This window comes from Neovison vison, chromosome 7, assembly GCF_020171115.1.
Source record: "Neovison vison isolate M4711 chromosome 7, ASM_NN_V1, whole genome shotgun sequence".
Taxonomy (NCBI): Eukaryota; Metazoa; Chordata; class Mammalia; order Carnivora; family Mustelidae; genus Neogale; species Neogale vison.
In genome coordinates, this window is record NC_058097.1 from 165,391,707 (window position 1) to 165,413,368 (window position 21,662).

A 21,662-nucleotide genomic window follows, 5' to 3' on the forward strand; every position below is an offset into this window, starting at 1 on the left:
ATACTTGTCAGGGCTACCATGTTGTACTAACCCATTTCATTCTATGTAAATGGTACTATAAGAAGTTGTACAACATTGGCCTGATCAATAGTATATCTAGATGGAAAATATCCAGCAGGCAGCTGGACTTAAGATGCAAAAATTCAAGAAAGATGTCAGGGTTAGAAATGCAAATATGGAAGTCACAGAAAACAAGAATTGAAGTCATGGGGGAACCTGGGTGATGTAGGTTGAGCATCCAACTCTTGGTTTTGGCTCAGGTCCTGATCTCAGGGTTGTGAGATCAAGTTCTATATCAGGCTCCACACTCAGTGTAGAGTCTGCTTAGGACTCTCTCTCCCTCTGTCCCTTGCCACCTTCTAAAATAAATAAATAGATCTAAAAAAAAAAAAAAAAAGAATCGAAGTCAGAGATGTGGATGCCATTTCCCATAAAGAGATGGCAGAGAGAGAAGAGGGCCAAAGACAGAAACCTGAGGGAAAGGTGGGGAGGAGAAAAGGAGCAAATGGAAAAGACACAGCACATATTCACACTTCCAGCTTCATCCTCTTCTAACAGGCTCATTCCCTGTCCTACATACCAACAGCACATAAAAACCAGTCCTTGCCACCCTTGCATTTTTGGTGTCAGACCTAAAATGGTCTTCTTCACTTTTCTTACATCCCATTTCCTCACTCATTTCCCCACCCTCGACCCCCTATACCTTGCCTCCATATTTATGACCTCACCTATACCTTGGAAATGAAGTGCTCAGTGTTGCTTTCCCAACCTTAACTTTGCGTTTCTTTCATCTGTCTCAGTTTGAACTCTCCATTTGACAATGACATCTCCTGCTAACCTGAGGACAAATCCCATCACAATACTCTGCATGTGTAAGTATAGGGCCTTGTATGGTACCCCGAAGTTCCCCTTGGCCCCATGAGTATAAGAGATCATCTAAAACAAAACCAGCATCATGCAATGCCTTAGAAAGCAAAGGGTCTCGCTCAAGGAGGATGGTCGCTTGGGAAGGGACTCCCTAGTTCCCTACCAAATAAAGTCCCAAATTATTAGCCTGGGCTTGATGATTATACCCCAATCAACCTTTCCAGATTTGGCTACTCATACTTCCCTATAAGATACCACACTTGGAAACTAGACTACCTCTTTACAAGGTAGGCTTCACATACAAAGACCTCTGTACTCCTGCCCACACTAGAAGTGGAAAAAGCCGGTCTCCTATTAAATTTAGGGCTGTGAATGTGATCAAGGTTGGCACAAAGCCAAAGATAAGTAAGATACTTTGGAAGTAAGAGGATCTTAGGTAGCAGTATGCGTCAGGTCCATAATACCCTTCCAGGTATTTTAAGTGATCGTAAAGGTCATTTTATTCAAGAAGGATTAGGGAAAAGAGAATCAAGCTGGTATGAGATCTATCTCTGGGGTGAAAAAAATTCTCTATAAAAAAACAAGGGGTCAGTGAATTATAACGTATATGAATCACATTTCACTAAAGCTGTTACCCTCCAAACATAATAGGTAGTGGAATAGAGTATTCAGGGGCAAATTTTCAAAGAAATGATTAAGGAATAGGAGTGGAGAATATCGTTTGGCTGCTGTCCCTCCACAAGCAGGTCTTCAAGAAAAGCAGGAGCTGGCCCACAGGCCTTGGAACTGGCGCTTAGACCCTCTCGGGATCAGCTGATCGGCTGTCTGCTGACCTTCGCAAGGGCATCCCTGATGACATCGAGATCATGCTGCAGCTCGCTCATGGCGCTGGTTATGCTCTTGGTGTCTTTCAATATCTGAACACTCCGTGTGTATGGATTATACTTCACTCCAAATGGACGCTTAATTGTTTTGGTAAATTCTCTATTTAAGAAATCAAATAAGAGGCAATCAATTTCCAGGAAGCAGAGGATGAAAACTGAATGAGCAACAGCAAACCTACTGCACACCCTAGGTGACAGATGAATCTTCATCAGTTGTTCACACAACCCATCTGACCTGCTTCCCTACACAGCACATGCAGAGATCCCCTGGAATCCTCCACATATAGGAAACCTAAAGTTGTCATAGACACATCCACACCTGCATTGCTAGGGAAAGATCCTGTAGGTGACTTTATTAATGATCTATTACTTTACACATTTCTTGGCTACAGTAAGGAGACCAACTATAGTTGCTTGATCAGGAGACAATGGCACACTTGACCGCCTAGTAACACCCCTCAGCTGTGATTTACCTAACTACACCCACACACCAGCATACCCGCACACACACGCGCGTGTGTACACACACACACACAGGCCAAGAGCAGTCCTGCCTCCTGCACATGGACATTCTTTCTGTTCAGAATGTTTTCCTCTAGCTTTCTCTCAAATGACCTAACTTCTACCCTTTCTTCATGGATTCAAGTCCTGCCCTCTTCATCAAGTCAACATTTGAAACTCTCATTTGGCACCCCCAAGAACAATTGTGTTCAGGACTCCTAGGAACACAGCTGAGGACAACTGTACATGAGTAAGTGCTGAAAAGCAGTTTGCAATCTACCTAGTCTACCCAGGAGGGACCGCTTCTTCGAGTCTATGCAAAGGGACCATATGAGCTAGAGGAAGTCCTGCTGGTATTGTTATTTGGTTCTGGGCCTGGCCCAACTCCCCAAGTATCAGAAAATGTCTGGAAGACAAGGACCATGTCTTCAACCCCCATCTGTCCCACAATGATCTCACAATATGACCTGAGACCCCTTCCACCAAATATTTTGTTGATTCTGCTTCTCTGGTCCTTCCTTTCTTACTACATCTTTCGGGGCCCAGGATCTTATTTTTACCTGAAGTATTACAAAAATCTCCTGAGTAGTTTCTCTGTCTCCAGAGTCTTTCTTTCTTAACAACACACGTAGCTGATTAATAGTTAAAGCATAGTGGGGCACCTGGGTGGCTCAGTTGTTTGAGCATCTGAGTCTTCATTTCAGCTCAGGTCATGATCTCAGGGTGGTGAGATCAAGCCCCATGTCTGTCTCCATGCTCACTGCAGAGTTTGCTTGAGATTCTCTCTCTCCCTCTCCCTTCCTCCTCCCCTGACTTGTGCTCTATAAATAGATAGATGATTGATAGATAGATAGATAGATAGATAAAATCGTTTTTTTTTTTTAAAAAGTGGTTAAAGCACGGGACGCCTGGGTAGCTCAGTCCTTTAGTGTTTGTTTTCAGCTCAGGTCATGATCCCAGAGTCCTAAGATCGAGCCCCACATCAGACTCCCTGCTCAGCGGAAGCTTGTTTCTCCCTCTCCCATTCCCGCTGCTTGTATTCCCTCTCTTGCTGTCTCTCTGTCAAATAAATAAATAAAATCTTTTTTAAAAAATAGTTAAAGCATAGCTTCATTGCACCACACTCATATTTTTCCACCTCCCTTACTTGTTTCACACTCTCCCTTAGCCTAAAACTTAGCATATCTAAATCCTATTTATCCTTCAAGTGCTTTCTCAGATGCCATTAAGCCTTCCCTGTTCCCCCATCTAGAATAAATTGCTCTTGAATAAAATGGAAAACAAAGTTTCTTCTGTAACTCTCTAAGGCTTTCTATGCTGTGACATAGTAATTCACATATAGTTTATTTTTCCTAATAGATTATAAACTCTGATGGGAAGAAACCTGTTTCTCAATGTATCCGATTCATATATTTAATCACCAAACATCACCATAAACAACATACTCTAAATATTTGTTTGTGAAAGGGAGCTATGTCAGGGGCAGACGTTACCTCATAGGCTTCTAACTATCCAGCTGCTTACTTCTGTGATTTGTTACCATCACTGGACCTATCTTTTGCAGAGGAGAGTGAAGCCACGGGGAAGATATACCTTACCTCATCTTCTCCTTTGCATCTTCAAAGCTTTCAGATACAAAGTAGACATCCTGAAAAGTTGTGATGAGACACTCCTGTTTGCAGGTAATCTTGGGATCAAAGGGCTTTACTTTAGCATGTCCAGAAAGTGAATGCTAGGAGACAGAGAGTCAGCGAATAAAAGAATACTGTCTTACTTCATGGATGACATCCCAGACATAATCACTAGAATCAGCACACCACTGAGGGTACTGATGTAAGGGCCCAACCTACAATTCCAAACTTATTTCCTAAGTCATTATTTGACCTACAATATACTCCAGAAAAACAAATGGCTTGCTATTCCCCATAAATGCCCCAAGATCATCTCCATGACTTTGTTCTAACACTTTTTCCAGGTAAGAGGCACCCGACGATCTTCATGTATATTCCTGCATTATGACGCCAACTTCCTAGCCTGTGCTAGTTATTTCTGTACGTGACTTGTACCCGCCATCAGGTGGTAGACTCCTGAGAGCAAGAAGTGCCATGGATGGTATTTCACACACAACCCATCACTCAGCAAACATAAGATCATTCCTTTATTGGGTAAATAATAATTCTCAAAGAATTCCATAGAATTTAGGAGAAGTTACGGCTAGTACACTAAAAATGGTGAGGGAATAGCAAAACTTTGTAAGCAAAAGCTTTAAAATATTAAAAAAAAAAAAAAAGATATGTCGTTGGGACACCTGGGTGGCTCAGTAGGTTAAGTGGCCGACTCTTGGCTTTGGCTCAGGTCATGATCTCAGGGTCCTGGGATCAAGTCCCACATGAGGTTCTGCACTCAGCAGGGAGCCTGCATTGGGAATTCTCTCTCTCCCTCTCTCCAGGGAGAGAGAGAATTTCACCTTGGCAGGTGAAAACATGACCCACCTTCCCCCAGCTTATGTACTTTCTTTCTCCAAAATAAATAAATAAACCTTCAAATAAAATAACATGTCTATAGTATGTCAACTATACTCAAAAAAGAGAGAAAGAAATTAAGTAATTAAATTCCGCATATAAGGGGGTGCCTGGGTGCCTCAGTCATTAAGCATCTGCCTTCAGCTCAGGTCATGATACTGGGGTCCTGGGATCAAGTTCTGCGTCGGCCTCCCTGCTTGGCAGGAGGCCGGCTTCTCCCTCTCCTACTACCCCTCCTTGTGTTCCTGCTCTCACTTTCTCTCTGTCAAATAAATAAATAAGGTCTTTTTTTTTTAATTCCACATACAAGTGAAAAAAGAAAAATAGGGTATCTCTATAAACCTAGGAAATAGAGAAAATTGTCTTTACTGCCACCCCAAGTATTTTCCATAGTATGCACTTGTTCAAGTCCAAAAACTCTTTCCGGTCATATCAATTATAGTACATGAACATAGCTATGTGGAGAGATTTATGGCTTTTACCTTAAGTTCACTGATAGAAGAAAGTAATCCAGCACCAAAGACTCGCAGCTGCCCGTCTTGCTTACAGAGACCAAACTCCACAGTGAAAAAGTAGCACTGCAAAAGGACATTGATATTACTTCCCCAGCCTGAATAACTCAATTTAAAACAAACAGCAACTATTAGTCACAGACCCACAGTGCCCTGGAAAGAAGTTCAAGATCCCCAGACTGGTTCCCAAGTATTTCTACAACCTGGCCTCATTCTAAACCAGTACTTCTCAAACTGCTGTTCCCAGGACTCTTGCCTATTCTTAAAAATTACTCAGGACCCGAAGGACCTTTTATTTATGTGGATTACAGCTCACTAAATTTATTAGAGTAAAAGTTAAAACTGAAAACATTTACATGTCTACTAATTAATTTTAAAATGTAATCAACCATTTTATGATAACATACCAATCTAATGCAAAGTAACTCTATTGCACATTTTTAAAAGGGTCAGGAAAGAAGCATTGTTTTACATTGTTCCCTATCTTTTTGAATGTCTGTCTAGATGTTATTTAATGTCTGGCTAGAAAAACAAGATGGATTCTCATATCTGCTTCTATATTTAACCTGTTGCCCTATGTTGTTTTAGTTAAAGGCTATGAAAAAAACTCAGCCTCACACAGATAAGCAGTTAGAAGAAGGTTATGGATTCTAATAGTCTTTTCAGATAACTGTGGATATTCTTTGACACTACATCAAAACTCAACAAGTGCTAATTTCTTAGAGTTCAGCTGCAGTGTGGAATCTGAAACCATATCAATGATCTCTAGCTCTTATATTGAAATCCACGTGCTCCATATCACTCGGCATCAGGGAAATACAAATCAAAACCACAATGAGATATCACTTCACACCAGTCAGAATGGCTAAAATCAACAAGTCAGGAAATGACAGATGCTGGCGAGGATGCGGAGAAAGGGGAACCCTCCTACACTGTTGGTAGGAATGCAAGCTGGTGCAACCACTCTGGAAAACAGCATGGAGGTTCCTCAAAATGTTGAAAATAGAACTGCCCTATGACCCAGCAATTGCACTACTGGGAATTTACCCTAAAGATACAAACGTAGTGATCCAAAGGGGCACGTGCACCCGAATGTTTATAGCAGCAATGTCCACAATAGCCAAACTATGGAAAGAACCTAGATGTCCATCAACAGATGAATGGATCAAGAAGATGTGGTATATATACACAATGGAATACTATGCAGCCATCAAAAGAAACGAAATCTTGCTATTTGCGACAACATGGATGGAACTAGAGCGTATCATGCTTAGCGAAATAAGTCAAGCGGAGAAAGACAAATATCATATGATCTCCCTGATATGAGGGAGTGGTGATGCAACATGGGGGCTTAAGTGGGTAGGAGAAGAATCCATGAAACAAGATGGGATAGGGAGGGAGACAAACCATAAGTGACTCTTAATCTCACGAAACAAACTGTGGGTTGCTGGGGGGAGGGGGGTTGGGAGAAGGGAGGTAGGGTTATGGACATTGGGGAGGGTATGTGCTTTTGGGTAAATTGGAAGGGGAGATGAACCATGAGAGACTATGGACTCTGAAAAACAATCTGAGGGGTTTGCAGTGCCGGGGGGGTGGGAGGTTGGGGTACCAGGTGGTGGGTATTATAGAGGGCACAGCTTGCATGGAGCACTGGCTGTGGTGAAAAAATAATGAATACTGTTTTTCTGAAAATAAATAAATTGGAAAAAAAAATTAAACAGGTGAGTAGCCTGTTTCAGAAATTAGAATAAATAAAGTCCCTTCTTTCTAACCATGAAAAAAAAAAAAAGAAAAGAAAAGAAATCCACTTTGCACCCCGAGTGCATATTTCACTCAAGGACCCTGTGCAAGGGTTTCAGGAACACCAGGGGGTCCCCAAACCACAGTTTGAGAAGCACTGTTCTAATCATCCAGCCTTTTTCATACTCCATCCCCCACCCTATCACACTCCGTTCCAGCTTCCTGTCATTTCCCCAGATACACCAAGCACCTCCTTGTCTTTCCTTGGGTGCCGTTATCCTAAGATCCTCTTCCTTCCTTTCTTGGCAGGTGAAAACATGACCCACCTTCCCTAGGCCAGCCCCGACATTCCTCTTCCATGAAACCTTCCCCAAGCCTTTCTTTGCCCTCCCAGAACACTCTTCCTGAATTTCTCTGTAGAGTTTATCCCATTCCAAAATGACTGTCTCCTTAAGTTGTAAATAAACTCCTTGAAGGCAGGAACCAGCTCTTACTCATCTTTGTATTTCCAGCACAGAGACTCAAAAGCATCTTTAGCATCATTTTCAAAGGACTCATCATTTTTACTAAAAAAAAATCTACAAACAATAAACATGATTGAATTCCAGTGTTTCTCTGCCTTTTTTTAAAGCCCATGTCTCCTTTTGATGAATCTTAAAATTTCACATCCTCCTTTACTGCTATTGAAATTATTTAAATTAAATTAAATATGAGCAAAGACAAACTGTCTAACAGTCACCTTAAATACGTCCTTTTAAATTGACACTCCCATCCCAAACCTGATAAGAATTACTGATCTCTACAGCTATTTTCCAATTTATACCGTTGCGAGTTTTTGAACAGACTCCTCTGAAGCTCCAAGGGAAGCCAGGCCAATTTCTTGGGAGAACTGAGCAAAACTAGGTTCAGCCAAAAGGGGGACATGACCTAAGAGCTCATGGCAAGTATCTCTGAAAAAGAGGTAAAAGTTCGTCACTCTGTGATGCTCATGTCACATATAAACCACGGCCAACAATTCAATCAAACCAAAATCTGATCTTACTTTCATTCAGGTGGTATTACTCTGCAAGTGGACCATGAAAGACACTATTAATTTACTGAAGAAACTATTTCGGTTCAAAACTTAGGCCACTTACAAACATATACACATAAGATACCCATAGATATGTCTGTCCCACACCCCAACCAAATCAGGTCTCTGCTCAAATGTCACCTTCTTAGTGAGTCCTTGTCTGATCACACTTTTCAAAATTGAAACCCTCCACACATCCGCCACAATCCCCTTTCTCTGCTTTACTTTTCTCAGTGGCACTTATCACCATTGATTGGTGATATTAAATATATATATTTACAGGGGCGCCTGGGTGGCTCAGTGGGTTAAAGCCTCTGCTTTCCGCTCAGGTCAGGAACTCAGGGATCTGGGATCGAGCCCCACATCCGGCCGGCTCTCTGATCAGCAAGGAGCCTGTTCCCCCTCATTTCATCCCCCCCACCGCCTGCCTCTCTGCCTACTTGTGATCTCTGTCAAATAAATAAATACAAATCTTTTTTTTTAAATAAAGATTTGTATTTATTTATTTGACAGAGATCACAAGTAGGCAGAGAGGCAGGCAGAGAGAGGGGGAAGCAGACTCCCTGCTGAGCAGAGAGCCCGATGCAGGGCTCGATCCCAGGACCCTGGGATCATGACCTGAGCGGAAAGCAGAGGCTTTAACCCACTGAACCACCCAGGTGCCCCAATAAATAAAATCTTCAAAAATATATATATATATTTACACAGATATAAATTTACATATATTATATATTTATTATATTTATATATATTTACTTGTTTATTATCTCTATTCCCACTGGAATGTAAATTCTATGAAGGCAGAAACTTTTGTCTGATTTTTTTACACTCCCTATGCTTAGGCTAGCATTGGGCACCTAACAGGTAACAGGGTGTCAATTAAAAATAGTAATGATAACGGCTAACATACATAGACCATGGAGCGTGTATTATGTGCCAGGCACTGTTTCAAATTTTTTACACATATTCATTCATTTAATTGTCACACCAGACTCCATCAAATAACTATTTGATGAATGAATCCTAAACGGAAGTACTCACGGCTCTGGGGTATAGAGAGGGTCGGAACTGTGTCTCACGTACTGTGTGCAGTGGAAAACCCGGAAGGCTAAACCTGATAAGAAATCTCTTGGTGACAGGTAACCAGCCACGGGACGGATGGAAAAACCAGTGCGCTCTGCAAAGCAAAGGAGAAAACGAAGAAAATCTTCACCTCAACAGACCATTTTCTCCAACATTTTAATTCTGCCAGTGGCACCCGGTAGCATTTTAAGGGAAAACATGGAAACTAAACGTACATGTGTGAACTATGCAGAAGTAATAATTTTCAAATGCTTACGGTGGGTCAGGAAATGCGTTAGATCTTACATATTATATCTACTTTCATGTCTACAATTTGAGATGAAGTTTACTCTCCTCATTGTGACAACTATTAAACTGAGGCTCAGAGACTCGATAATGTGCCCAAAGTCACACCGTAAATGATAAGGGTAGAATGAGAGCCCAGGTCTCCTTCTATTATACCTCACTCTTTCCCTAAAGGATTTAGGATATCTCCTAGACAATCTTACTTCCTTCAAAAAAAAAATTTAAAAACCAAAAAAATAAAAAAAAAACAAAAACATCAACAACAACAAGATCTATTAATTTAGATCAGAACCACTTTTTAAGCTATACCACTTTTAGCCAGTACTTTCTCTTGCAAAGTATATTTTATCTAAATTGGATGGTGCACTTCGATTCCCAACAGCTATGGCTGCTTGCCCTCCATAGAAGGGGCCAGCCAGTAGGGCAGCAGTGACTCAGGGGATAAGTTCAACGCCCGTCATTCACTTCAAACCCTGGACCCCTGCTCTTCCACTTCCACCCAGTTCTTTTTGTACTTGGATTTCCCCACTCTGATGGGTGGATTTCATAGTCCAATAGAACTCTCCACAATAATGGAAATGCTCTACAGCTAGGCTACTCAGTAAGGTAGCCACTAACCACACAGGGCTAATTAAGCACTTGAAATGTGGCTACTGTGGCTAGGAAACTAACATTTTGATTTACCCTAACGTGAATTATTTAAACAACCACATGCATCTAGGGGCCACCAAATTAGATAGTGTGAAGAGCGCTTTCTAACCAATGTTTTGTTTGAACAATCATTTAGGTTCGGGTTTCCTTCTTTGACAATTTCCCCAGAAACACCTTTAGCAACCTGTTCAGCAACCAGCTCACGCTCCAGACCCCAAGTGAACAGCTTTCCATTTTCTATCCCTAGCAAAATACTTCCTCCAAATCTCAAGCAAATTTAACGTGATAACTTCTACAGCATATGCTTGCCCATCTTTGTCAGACCCATATGGGAGGTCATGTGTGTTGGTTCTGTGTCATCCTAATCACTTTTTTTTTAAAAATCTACTCTTTATAGGAACCATTTATAGGAGTTCTTCTCTTATAAAACAATAGTGCATTTTTCTTGCTTAGTTTTTCTTAGTTTTGTGCATAGTGGTTGACTAACAAGAATTATGGAGTCAAACAGATATGTAGGTTTTTATGATGGTCTATGTAAGAAATTCAAAGATAGAAATTTCAGACCATGATGGAAATAAACATGAAATACATAACTTCTATTTGTTCCCTAAGGTTCTAGTCTGCTGAGATCAAGGGGGATATTTATTTTTCTTATATATTGTAAACCCTGGAAATCACTGATCATTTTACTTCCTGTACTAGCTAGAAAAAATAAGGAAGCCTGAACTAAATAAGCAGGAAGAACTAAAAGGAAAAAAACTGTTGATGCTTCTTTGTTGATGCTTCTATTAGCACATCTTCTTCCTTGGGAGAAAGATGGGGTCTTAGGGTGGAAAGGAGCTTTGGAGACCATTTACTCCAGTCTTCTCCAAGGAGCCTGAGTGTTCTCTACCACATCCCTGACAAGTGGGTGTAGAACTTTTGCATGAAAACCCCAGGGGTGCAGAAATCTCATGAGCCTGCTCCATTTTCAAATGGCTCATTTAACAAGGTTCTCTCCATTTTGAGCTAAAAGCTTGCAGTTTCTATCCAACTGTCATTTACTTTAGGGTCACATAGTATTCCCTCTATTACATAAGATGATCAGCTAGTATTTAAATAAAGCTATCATGTCCCCTATATCTCCAGGTGAAGCATCCTAAGAGTCCTTTAAACTTTACTTATATAATACATTTTCCAAGCCCCTTATAATTCTGCTCACTTCTCCACATTCACTCCAGGTTATAATTGTCCCTCTTCAAATGGGATGCCCAATACTGGGTCCAATACTCCAGGACACAGTAAGGAAAATTCTGACCTCCCATTCACTTGAACTTTTTATTCCTCTTAATAATTCTGTCATAATCACAACAGAGCTCAACATACCCCTTACAAAAAATTAAGCATATTACCTTTTAAAAAGTTTGAGACATCTTCCAATTGGGGGATATTATCTTCCCGGTATCCACAATATTTAGAAAGCAAAGGTAAGTTTTTGAGATACTCTCTGCAGGCATGGGTTGGGTAAAGTTTGTTGAGCTCTCGGAACACAGTTCCCCAGGTCTTAATCTCCTCTTCAGTGAATTCAACTTTGGGAATGGGGTCTCCACTAGTGAGACATACAGAGTTATTTTGAATTAGCATTCAGTAAAAAATAGTATTTATCTTTTATTTGTTAAATAAGCATAGTCTACTCTATTCATTTTTTATTTCAAAATTGAGTAAGTTATTTTTATAATATACTTACTGTTTATAGTTCATAGCCAAGTCTGCAAAATATTTCCGTCTTTTACGATAAACATTGTCTTTGAAGCCCTGATAATTAAAGAAAAGTTTAAAAATATCCATATTTTAAAATGTTGACAAATGATATTTAGGGAACTTTTCATTATTACTCAAGTTACGATATTAAAGGGCTACCTAATTGTAATTTTGAGCAAGCACTGTTCAGAAATGTATGATTATTTTTATTTTAAAGGCAATCTTATGGGTGAGGGGGATGGGATAAGTGGGTGATAAGCATTAAGGAGGGCATGTGATGTAATGATCACTGGGTGTTATATGCAACCGATGAATTACTGAACTCTGAACATCTGAAACTAATGATACACTAAATGTTAACTAATCGAATTTCAATAAAATAAGTTAATAAAAAAGGCAATGTTATATGAAAGCTTAATACTATAATGGCTACTAAATAAAAGATACTATAGATACAAAGATACAAAAATCTTATAGTGGCTACAAAAATAAAATGGTTTGAGGAATAAGAAAAGCATCATCCTAGTTAAACACACAACTCTTCTCCAAATGTGAGATTTTTTTTTTTCTTAATCGTTTGACATCTTCAGCTATATTTTCCTGTAATCATAATTCATAATAAAATGGTAACTAATAATACATGGAGTCATGACAACTAAATCTAGCCTTAGATTTCATCACAAAATGCAAACATATTCATATTTGCTAAAGCTAACAATAATAATAAAAAGATAAAATAGTAACATTAGAATTTATACCTAGAAAATATTTTTTAAAAAACCAAACAGAAAAAATAAGACTTCAAAAAGCAAAGCCCAGGGGGTGCCTGGGTGGCTCAGTGGGTTAAAGCCTCAGGTTAAAGCTTCAGCTCAGGTCATGATCCCAGTGTCCTGGGATCGGAGCTCTGCATCGGGCTCTCTACTCAGCAGGGAGCCTGCTTCCTCCTCTCTCTCTCTGCCTGCCTCTCTGACTACTTGTAATCTCTGTCTGTCAAATAAATAAATAAAATCTTAAAAAAAAAAAAAAAAAAAGCAAAGCCCAGGAGAAAACAGCCAATAATGCAAAACAGGAAAAAAGGGGAAGACCCCTGAATTCTCTCTCTCTAAAGAGAGAATTATTTCTCTTTAACACAGATTTACAAGCCCCTCCTATGCACCTGGCCTTGTGTTAAAATCCAGAGAAACAAACAGGAGCAAAGCACAACCTGGGTCTTCAGGGAGTTTACATCAACCAATTATTATGAAACAATATGCTAACTGCCTTATTAGAGATATGCCCCAAATGCCACTGAACTCAAAAGAGAAACTCCTAATCCAGAGTATGTGAAAGAAAGTAGGGTGTGGTCAGGAAGGGTTTCCCAACAGTGACTCCCAAGCTAAGTCTCAGAAAAGGAGTGGGGACAGTTGGGTGGGAAAGGACAGAAAGGATAGCATCAATATCAGTGCAGCAATGAAAACCAGTAAACTGTGACTGAGGAAATATGAGCTGGAGCTTGAAGAAGGAGGTGGAGCCTGGCGCAGACTAGTTTGAGGTCTGCTAGTCAGGGTCTGAAACAGCTTGGATTTCAGTGTTTGGGTGATGGGAAACCATTGGTGATTTTAAAAAAAAAAAAACAGCTTTATTGATATATAATTCACACACCATAAAATTTTAAAGTGTACAGTGTCATGATTTTAGTACAGTCACAGTGTTGTGCAACCACTTCCACTATAATTTCAGTTTATCCACAGAAGAAACACCACACTCATTCACAGACCCCCCACCACTTCCCTTCATCTCCAGCCCCTGGCAACCATTAATCTACTTTTTGTTCCTATGAATTTGGGTGTTCTGGATATTTCATATAAAAGGAATCATAAACACATGGTCTTTTGTGACCAGCTTCTTCTATTATCACAGTTTTCAAGGTTGCTCCCTGTTGTAGCATGCATGTATCCATATTTTGTGTTAATTTATGATCACTAATATTCCATTTTATGGACTTACCACAATTTAATGATCTGCTTATCAGTGGATGGACATTTGAGTTGTTTCTACTTTTTTGTTACTATGAATTAAGCTGCTATGAAAATTTATGTACATGCTTTTGTATGAACATATGCTTTCAATTTTCTTAGGTGGGTACCTAGGTATTGTTGGTGAGTTTTAGGCAGAAAAGGGATAATGCTCATACTGAAGTTTTAGATCATTCTAGTGACTATGAGGAGAATGGGTTTGAGGTGGTGAATTGGAGGGCAAGGAATCAGTTAAAGGTATGATAATAGGGATAAATAAGGAACAAATTTAAGCAATATTTAGGAGATAAAAATCAGTAGCACTTGGTAGTAGATCAGAAAAAATTATTTAGCCACCTCTCCATAAACATGCTCTTACCTCTGATTTTCTTACCTCTGAACCTTTGCTCATGTTACAATGAACTGTTCTTTCTCCCCATCTCTTTCCTGCCAAACTCTTTTAAGACTGTGTTAAAATGTTGCCTTTCTCTGATCTCTTCAACTAGAAGTGTTTGCCTTCTTATGTGCACCTCAAAGCAATCTGTTCATTCCACTTAGGACTTATCACAATTTAATCACATGCTTATTTATAGATGTGTGCTTTATTTTCCAACTAGACTGCAAATGCCTTGAGGGCAAATACAATTACAATTAATAAATTGCTCAACGCGATATTATAGAAAAAAGGGTAGATCAGCTGAGGGCTCTCTAAGGCAATATGCAGCCAACGAACAGATCTACTAAGTGGCAGATCAAAGACCTGCTGCATACGACTCCAAAATGGCACTCTTTTTTTCCCTCAACCTTCCCAGAACCCTATGACTCCATAGCCACCCTAATGCTCGGCTTGCTAATTCTCCAACTCATGCCTGTACTATGTCTCGTATAATTTTCCAAAGAAACAACTTCCCAGTTCATCAACTGCCTAATAAATCAGTCCTGCCGGACACCTAGTAGTAAGTATTTCTCCCTTATCCTTACCTGTCTCCCCCCCCCCATTTCCAATAATCCATACCCACTTAAACAAAAACTGCTGCAGATACTGTCTTCATTTTAGCAGAATTCTTGAGAATTCTACTACAGAGAAGCTCTTATTAATAGGAATGCCAGACATGGGACAGGTGTTTCAGAGCTAATGAATTTAGATGTTCTTCAGACATTAGTTGGGATTCCACCAATGTGGAAAACTACGGGCACTTCCCAAAATCCAGATTAAAACCAGATCCCATTTGGGGCACCTGGGTGACTCAGTGGGTTATGCCTCTGCCTTCAGCTCAGGTCATGATCCCAGGGTCAGGGGATTGAGCCCCACATCAGGCTCTCTGCTCAGCGGGGGGCCTGCTCCCCTTCCCTCTCTCTGCCTGCCTCTCTGCCTACTTGTGATCTCTGTCTGTCAAATGGATGAATGGGATTTTTATTTATTTTTTTAAAGATTTTATCTATTTATTTGACAGAGATCACAAGTAGGCAGAGAGGCAGGCACAGAGAGAGAGAGAGGAGGAAGCAGGCTCCCTGCTGAGCAGAGAGCCCTATGTGGGACTCGATCCCGGGAGCCGAGATCATGACCTGAGCCGAAAGCAGCGGCTTAACCCACTGAGCCTCCCAGGCGCCCCTGAATGGGATTTTTTAAAAAAAACAAAAACAAAACAAAAAAAACCCAGATCCCATTTATTCTGGAATATGCACGTTCTCCAAAAAATAGAAAAGAATTTCCCCTAATTTTTAGTTTGCTTTATATTATTTTCATGGAAATATTTATTAAAAATATTTACAGGATGATCGGCATCCAGTTCAGATCCATACATCAGAACTCTGTTGGCACAATGGTCCAGGTCAGAAACCTTCTTTGGAAACCAAGGAACAGTTTCCATACCTGCAAAATACAAAACCACTAACAGTTGAAGACATGATCTGAAGGCAATAAGAAAGAAGAAATTAAGAAAGTAATAAGTACATTTAGATGAAATTTTTTTTATTGTAGCTTGTACTTTGAGGCAAAATTTATATAAGTAAATTGCCCTTTTTCTAATAAGTAAAATTCATTCAAAATTTTTTAGTTCAAAGAAATTTTTGAGCCTTGATTTCCTAAGTATGGAGAAATGCTATACTTTAGTAATAGAACTAAAGTATCAAAAAAATTGTATAAGCTACATATTAACTATCCTTTTCAAAAAAGCAGAATGAGGTGCTAATTTAATGAGAATTTTGAATGTTTCTTTTCTTTGAGGCAAAGGCTTTTAGAGATCACTGATGCCTTTGTCACTTTGGTCCCTCACCCCCTCACCTTCCCTCAGAGATACAAGCCCTCCTGTAACTCTGGGCATTTGCACCTGCTGTTCTCCTTCTCTCCTCCTCCACCCCCCCACCCCCGCCGCCATCCTTCTATTTTCCTAAAAAAATCCTTTTCCTCCTTCAAGACCCAAATCAAATGAACCTTCCCCAACCCTGTAGGTGGAGCTAATTCTCTGTCCCTGGGGCTCTGATTCTCTGACACAGATCTGCTTATATCTGTCTTATAGGAAAGATCGGGAAGGACTCTAGGGGAAGGGCTATATGTTTGTATCCCTGTTTCTTCGTAGAAATAACTGACATAAATCATAATATTTATTCCCTAAATATCAACTGAACCATTTAGCCCCTAGAAAACTCCTCATTTTACAGATGGGATAATCAAAGCTCAGAGAGGTAGTTTATCCAAGGTAACTCATCTCTGTTGGAAGAGAGAGGACTAGAATTCAATCCACCTTGTTCCAGCCTAATGCTCTTTTTAACATACGCAAAAGTGATAGTCAAGTAGATTTAACCAGAAATACCACAGGTGCACAAGTCACTCAAAATAGACAGGAGCAGAGTCCTAGGTTCCTGCCCCACCAGCTGCTAACCCTTTGGTTATTTGTAGTGGGCCTGGGACTCCGAGGGTAGCATCTGGAGCACACAACCTTCAGGCATGGCGGGGATATGCAAAGGACTGGGGGAAACAGCTATCTGGCACTCATAAATAGAAGCATATTATTATTTTAATAACTTACACAGCCATACAAATACATAACAAATGAGTATCAGCCCTGATTACACCCCAGTACTGTGCATGTTCTAAGGGATTATTCTAAATTATATACTATATACAAAATGTGGTTCTATTATCCTTTTATCTTTTGTCCCAAGGATTTTTTCCACAACAGAAGTTCTTAGCCACCTGAAACCTTAGGAGGCTTTGTTGCTTTTCACTTGCTTTTGGTGGGAGTGGGGAAAGGGTGGACTGTCTAAAGAGTGTATTCACGGGGCGCCTGGGTGGCTCAGTGGGTTAAAGCCTCTGCCTTCACTCAGGTCATAATCCCAGGGTCCTGGGATCAAGCCCCAAATCCGGCTCTCTGCTCAGCAGGGAGCCTGCTTCCTCCTCTCTCCCTCTCTGCCTGCCTCTCTGCCTACTTGTGATCTCTGTCTGTCAAATAAATAAATAAAGTCTTTTAAAAAAAAGAGTGTATTCACATCATAGTTGTCAGCGACTGTCAATATTCTCAACAAATTTGAATATTCACTTCATATCTGCCAGCTGCTAAGTAAGCCCTGTGGGAATTTCTAAATGCTCAGGAATTGTAAATTGAAGGTTTGTGAAATTAAGAAACACTTGATGATTTGGAAACTGAGAAAACTTAATCAGTTTCCAACCATTCTGAATTCTTTCTTATACCCAGTGTTTCCCTTTCACTTCTCTCACACTTGATAAAATGTTACTTCATAAGTGTTCTATAGTATTTTGAGCAATTACATTTTGGGCTCCCTTCAGTACCAAACTAAGGAATTTGAAGAGACAGTGTTTTATTTTTAAGTTCATGCCTTCAAGATAAATATAAGATTGGACACACTTTATGTACTTAATCTTCTGAGTGGGATTTTTGCTTTTCAAACTTACCATCTTCCTTCACAGTAAAATTATCTGGTGGATTCACAGAGAGAACGTTAGTATGGGACTTCAACAGATGAAAAATGTCATTCAACTGTTCTCTGTTGATATCACAGTCCACAAAAATCTCAAATTCTGAGTTTCTTCTCTTTGATTTTCGAGACTCGATATGTAACAGGTTCACATGCTTCTCCTGAGTAAGGCAGAGAGTAAAGACACATATGACAGCCTCAAGTGGTAATAGTCACTGAGCTCATTACTTTCATTGCCACTAAAAATCAATTCCACACTTGCCATCATAGTCAAAAGAGAAAAATGGTGTTTTTAATCCTGCCAACAGCAAAATAATTCCTCCTAAATATTATTACTGTTCAAAAAAGTTTGAAAAATTTATCACACCCTCCAGAAACTAATAAAATAACACCTACTAGAAGGCCCTCAATTGTCAGAACTGAACAATCTCAAATCAAAATATCAATTCTTCTAGATAAAAAAAAACTTTCAAAAATTGATCACAAATGAAAGTGTTTTCAAAAAGTGATATTATTGCTAGTCCTTTAGAAAGGAAAGTTTCTTTGTGAATATGCATTTAATAAAATTAGATGAACAGCTTGAACAGTGTCTTTAATACCTCAAATCTCTTAAGCTACAAACTTAGTAACCAGCTGAAGCAGATTACTTCTTCTGCTCTCTTCCCATGCCAGCCCAAACTGGGTGCCATATGTGCAAACCTGTGGGAGGAGGATATCTTCTCTTACCAACTTGGATAGCTGAGGACCAGCACCAGTGGCATAATAATGAAAAATAAGAACCCATTACTCAACATCTAAAAAAATGAGATTAGAATAGCTGATTCCCAACACTAACCAGTTCAATTTGAATTAACTTGGTGGACACCTAAGTAGCCAGGTAAGAACTGTGAAGTATACAAAGAAAAGCAAGTCAAACAAGGAGTTTATCATCTAGTTGGCTACCACAGGAAAGGCTAAAAGAAAACACAAATAGTAAGTATTTAGGTGCAGAAGATGTTCTGGGAAAAAACATTATGAGCCAGAGAAAGTAGACATTTTCATGAAGCAGACAGGAACTGAGATGAGTCTTAAAGAATAGATAGAGTAGGAAGACAGAAGGGTAGAAGGAGGATTCCAAACAGGAAGAACTGTAGATGCAAAGATAGAGGTGAAGTAAGAATTATTAGGAACATGAACCAACAAGAAAAAAGAGTATCAGGGATGTTGGGAAAACTGTCAGGACAACATTAAAATAGAAAGTTTCTGCACAGCAAAGGAAACAACCAATAAACCTGAAAGGCAGCTTACTGAATGGGAGATGATACTTGCAAATGCCGGATATATAAAGAGTAGTATCCAGTGTATACAAAGAACTGATACAACTCAACACCCCAGACAATTAATCCAAATTTGAAACCAGTAAGACAATACTTGATAACATTACCCAAGTTCTGGTTTCCTCACTTGTGAACATATGGATTTGTAAATACCCTGTTTTCTTAGGATGGATTTATCGGGGCGGGGGTGCACCTGGGTAGCTCAGTTAGGTAAACCTCCAGCTCTTGATTTTGTCTCAGGTCATGATCTCGGAGTAATGAGCTCAAGCCCTGCATAAGGCTTCACGTTGAGCACTGAGCGTGGAGCCTGCTTAAGATTCTCTCCCCTCACTGCACAACCCCCCCAGCTCATGCATGCATGTTTCTCTCAAAAAAAAAGAAATTAAAAGATGGATTTATGGAAGTGGAATAACTGGGTCAAACTACGTGAACATCTTAAGGTTCCTAATACATATTGTTTCCCTACACATTATGCCAATTTACGCTTGCAACAAAGGTGTTTTTAAAGTCCAAATGCATTGAAGCTTTGACAGTAGGGAACACTATAATTTTGGAATCTTTGTTATTTTGCTCTATTAAAAATACCATGGAATATATTACCAATGTCATTAGATAATATTAAAATTTAATATTCTATTTAATTAAAACAAAATTAAAATCTGCTTCTCTGAAATCTGTGAAGTGAATCTTTCCTCCCATTTGTGTCTTCTTTTCTGTAAATGGTTTGTATCCCTTGCCCATTTGTTAGAATTGAGCAATATTTTATAAACTTAAGTGCTTAAGAAATTTCTTCCATCCATCTCCAAAGAATTTACAGTAATTTATATTTTAAATATAATTTTAGAGACTCATTTGAGAAGATGACTATGCAAAAACTATGGAGACTGCTTACCTGGAAGATTTTCAGTGCTTTTATGAGTCCACCAACTTCATTCTTCAAGGAAAAAATGAGGGTTGCTCTCCCTCTTTCTAAGGAATGGTCTTTATTTTCCTTATTGTCTTCAATCATGGTGAATTTGGTGTAGTTCTCTAAAAACGAAGAATGAAAACAGAAAGAGAGCTCTAAAAAAAGAAGTTGTGCAATATAGACTATATTTGATAATATTTGAAACCAGTAAGACAATACTTGATAATATTACCCAAGTTCTGGTTTCCTTACTTGTGAAACATGGATTTGTAGATACCCTTCGTAAGACTTTAATGAGACCAATGTAAGATAAAACATGGCCTAACATAGCTCTTAGGATATAATGAGCATACAATGCATGTTGCTAGTTTCCTTTTTCTTTTTTTCTAATCCAATCCCTTCAGGGTGTAATTCATGCCCACTGGCTTCCTGCAGTTCTTCTACTGTGGCCTGAACTGGGCACTTCTCCTCTATGAAAGACTACCCTCCCTCCCCCACAATTTCAGCACTTTATTATATTGGGTCTCTAGTGTTCTATTCATGCATGTCTTGTCTTTCAACAAGACAGCAAGCCCTTCAGAACAGGGACAAATCCTTCTATTTCTTTTGTAAATTCAAGAACCTGGCAGCTCGGGACACATGGGGGACCACAAGGTCCCTTAGCTATTTAAGGCACCAAGAAAAGACTAGGATATATAATTCAATGTTTACTTTTTGATTCATTGAGTTTTAATAAAAACTGCTTAAATATTTTTAATTGTGTCCATTTATTCTCTATAACTAAAACAATCTCTATGCCAAATGCTTTAAAACCAAAAATCTGGTTAAACTTAATAATAGTCTGGATTTTTCTGTGATTCAACTGTTTACTAATGGTAAAATAAATGATATTTCAATCCAAGCACATTCATGTGTCTAAAATATCATAGTCAGTGTTAAAGCAGTAAGGAATAAAAAACAAAGAAGACAATTTTACCCGCAATGGATTTGCAGGCTTATGTACAAGGGAGGGGTAAGAGAGACAGATTTCCCAATAAGCACAAATAAGCAGAAGATAATAAGACCCTGAGATCCCAGCTATGCTATCTGAGGGGCACACTACCCTTACCACCCCCCACCTTCCCATCCTGTAACAAATATCCTAAAGATAAACAGAGATGGCTTCTGGCCCATCCAAAAGTCTGATCAGAAAGGATTTATGAATGAGAAACAAGAGGTCTTAAAAGAGACTTTCAGCTGCAAAGAAACTGTACCTTTGGTAAACTTAAAGTATATACAGGAAATTCTGAACTGGTAGCTCTGAGACTAAAAATTCAGGGGTGCATTCTCAAAATACATTTAGAAATGGGAAAACCTTTCGAGACACTTCTTATCTAACTATCACTGAAAGGTCATAGGCTTTTTTTTTTCTACACAGAGTATGGGTAATTTTGTCCTATGGTATATAAATGCAAACAGTAAGAGACATAAAATCATATGGCAAATTGCTAGTAACAAATTCATCTACAAATTCACCTGGACAAGTTCTAATTTCTATGTATATAAGTTTCTTATTTGTAAAATTGGAGGGAAGATAATTGACATCAGACTCATGGTTATAAGGAGGATTTACTTATATATATATATTTAATGTGTATAAGACAATTAGAACA

General features: G+C 39.2%; 1 protein-coding gene across 1 annotated transcript; it reads right to left on the reverse strand.

Moving 5' to 3' along the window:
* Positions 1-1,549: 1,549 nt before the first annotated feature.
* Positions 1,550-20,112, reverse strand: TPH1 (tryptophan hydroxylase 1). Its single transcript, XM_044260912.1, has 10 exons — positions 19,996-20,112; positions 17,765-17,948; positions 15,624-15,724; positions 11,844-11,911; positions 11,509-11,705; positions 9,140-9,275; positions 7,850-7,976; positions 5,257-5,352; positions 3,851-3,984; positions 1,550-1,851 (listed from the first exon to the last, which is right to left on the reverse strand). The coding sequence occupies exons 1-10, from the start codon at positions 20,110-20,112 to the stop codon at positions 1,677-1,679; spliced, it is 1,335 nt and encodes a 444-aa protein (XP_044116847.1). The 3' UTR covers positions 1,550-1,676.
* Between the last annotated feature and the right edge of the window lie 1,550 nt (positions 20,113-21,662).

What these genes read in the sequence shown, in the direction of transcription:
- TPH1 (XM_044260912.1), bottom strand. Translation starts at nt 20,112, where the DNA reads ATGATTGAAGACAATAAGGAAAATAAAGACCATTCCTTAGAAAGAGGG. An exon ending in CCTCTCTATACCCCAGAGCC is followed by an intron (nt 7,977 to 9,139) that starts GTGAGTACTTCC and finishes CCTCTTTTTCAG; the next exon opens with AGATACTTGCCATGAGCTCT. An exon ending in CTGTTCAAAAACTCGCAACG is followed by an intron (nt 5,353 to 7,849) that starts GTATAAATTGGA and finishes GTCCTTTTGCAG; the next exon opens with TGCTACTTTTTCACTGTGGA.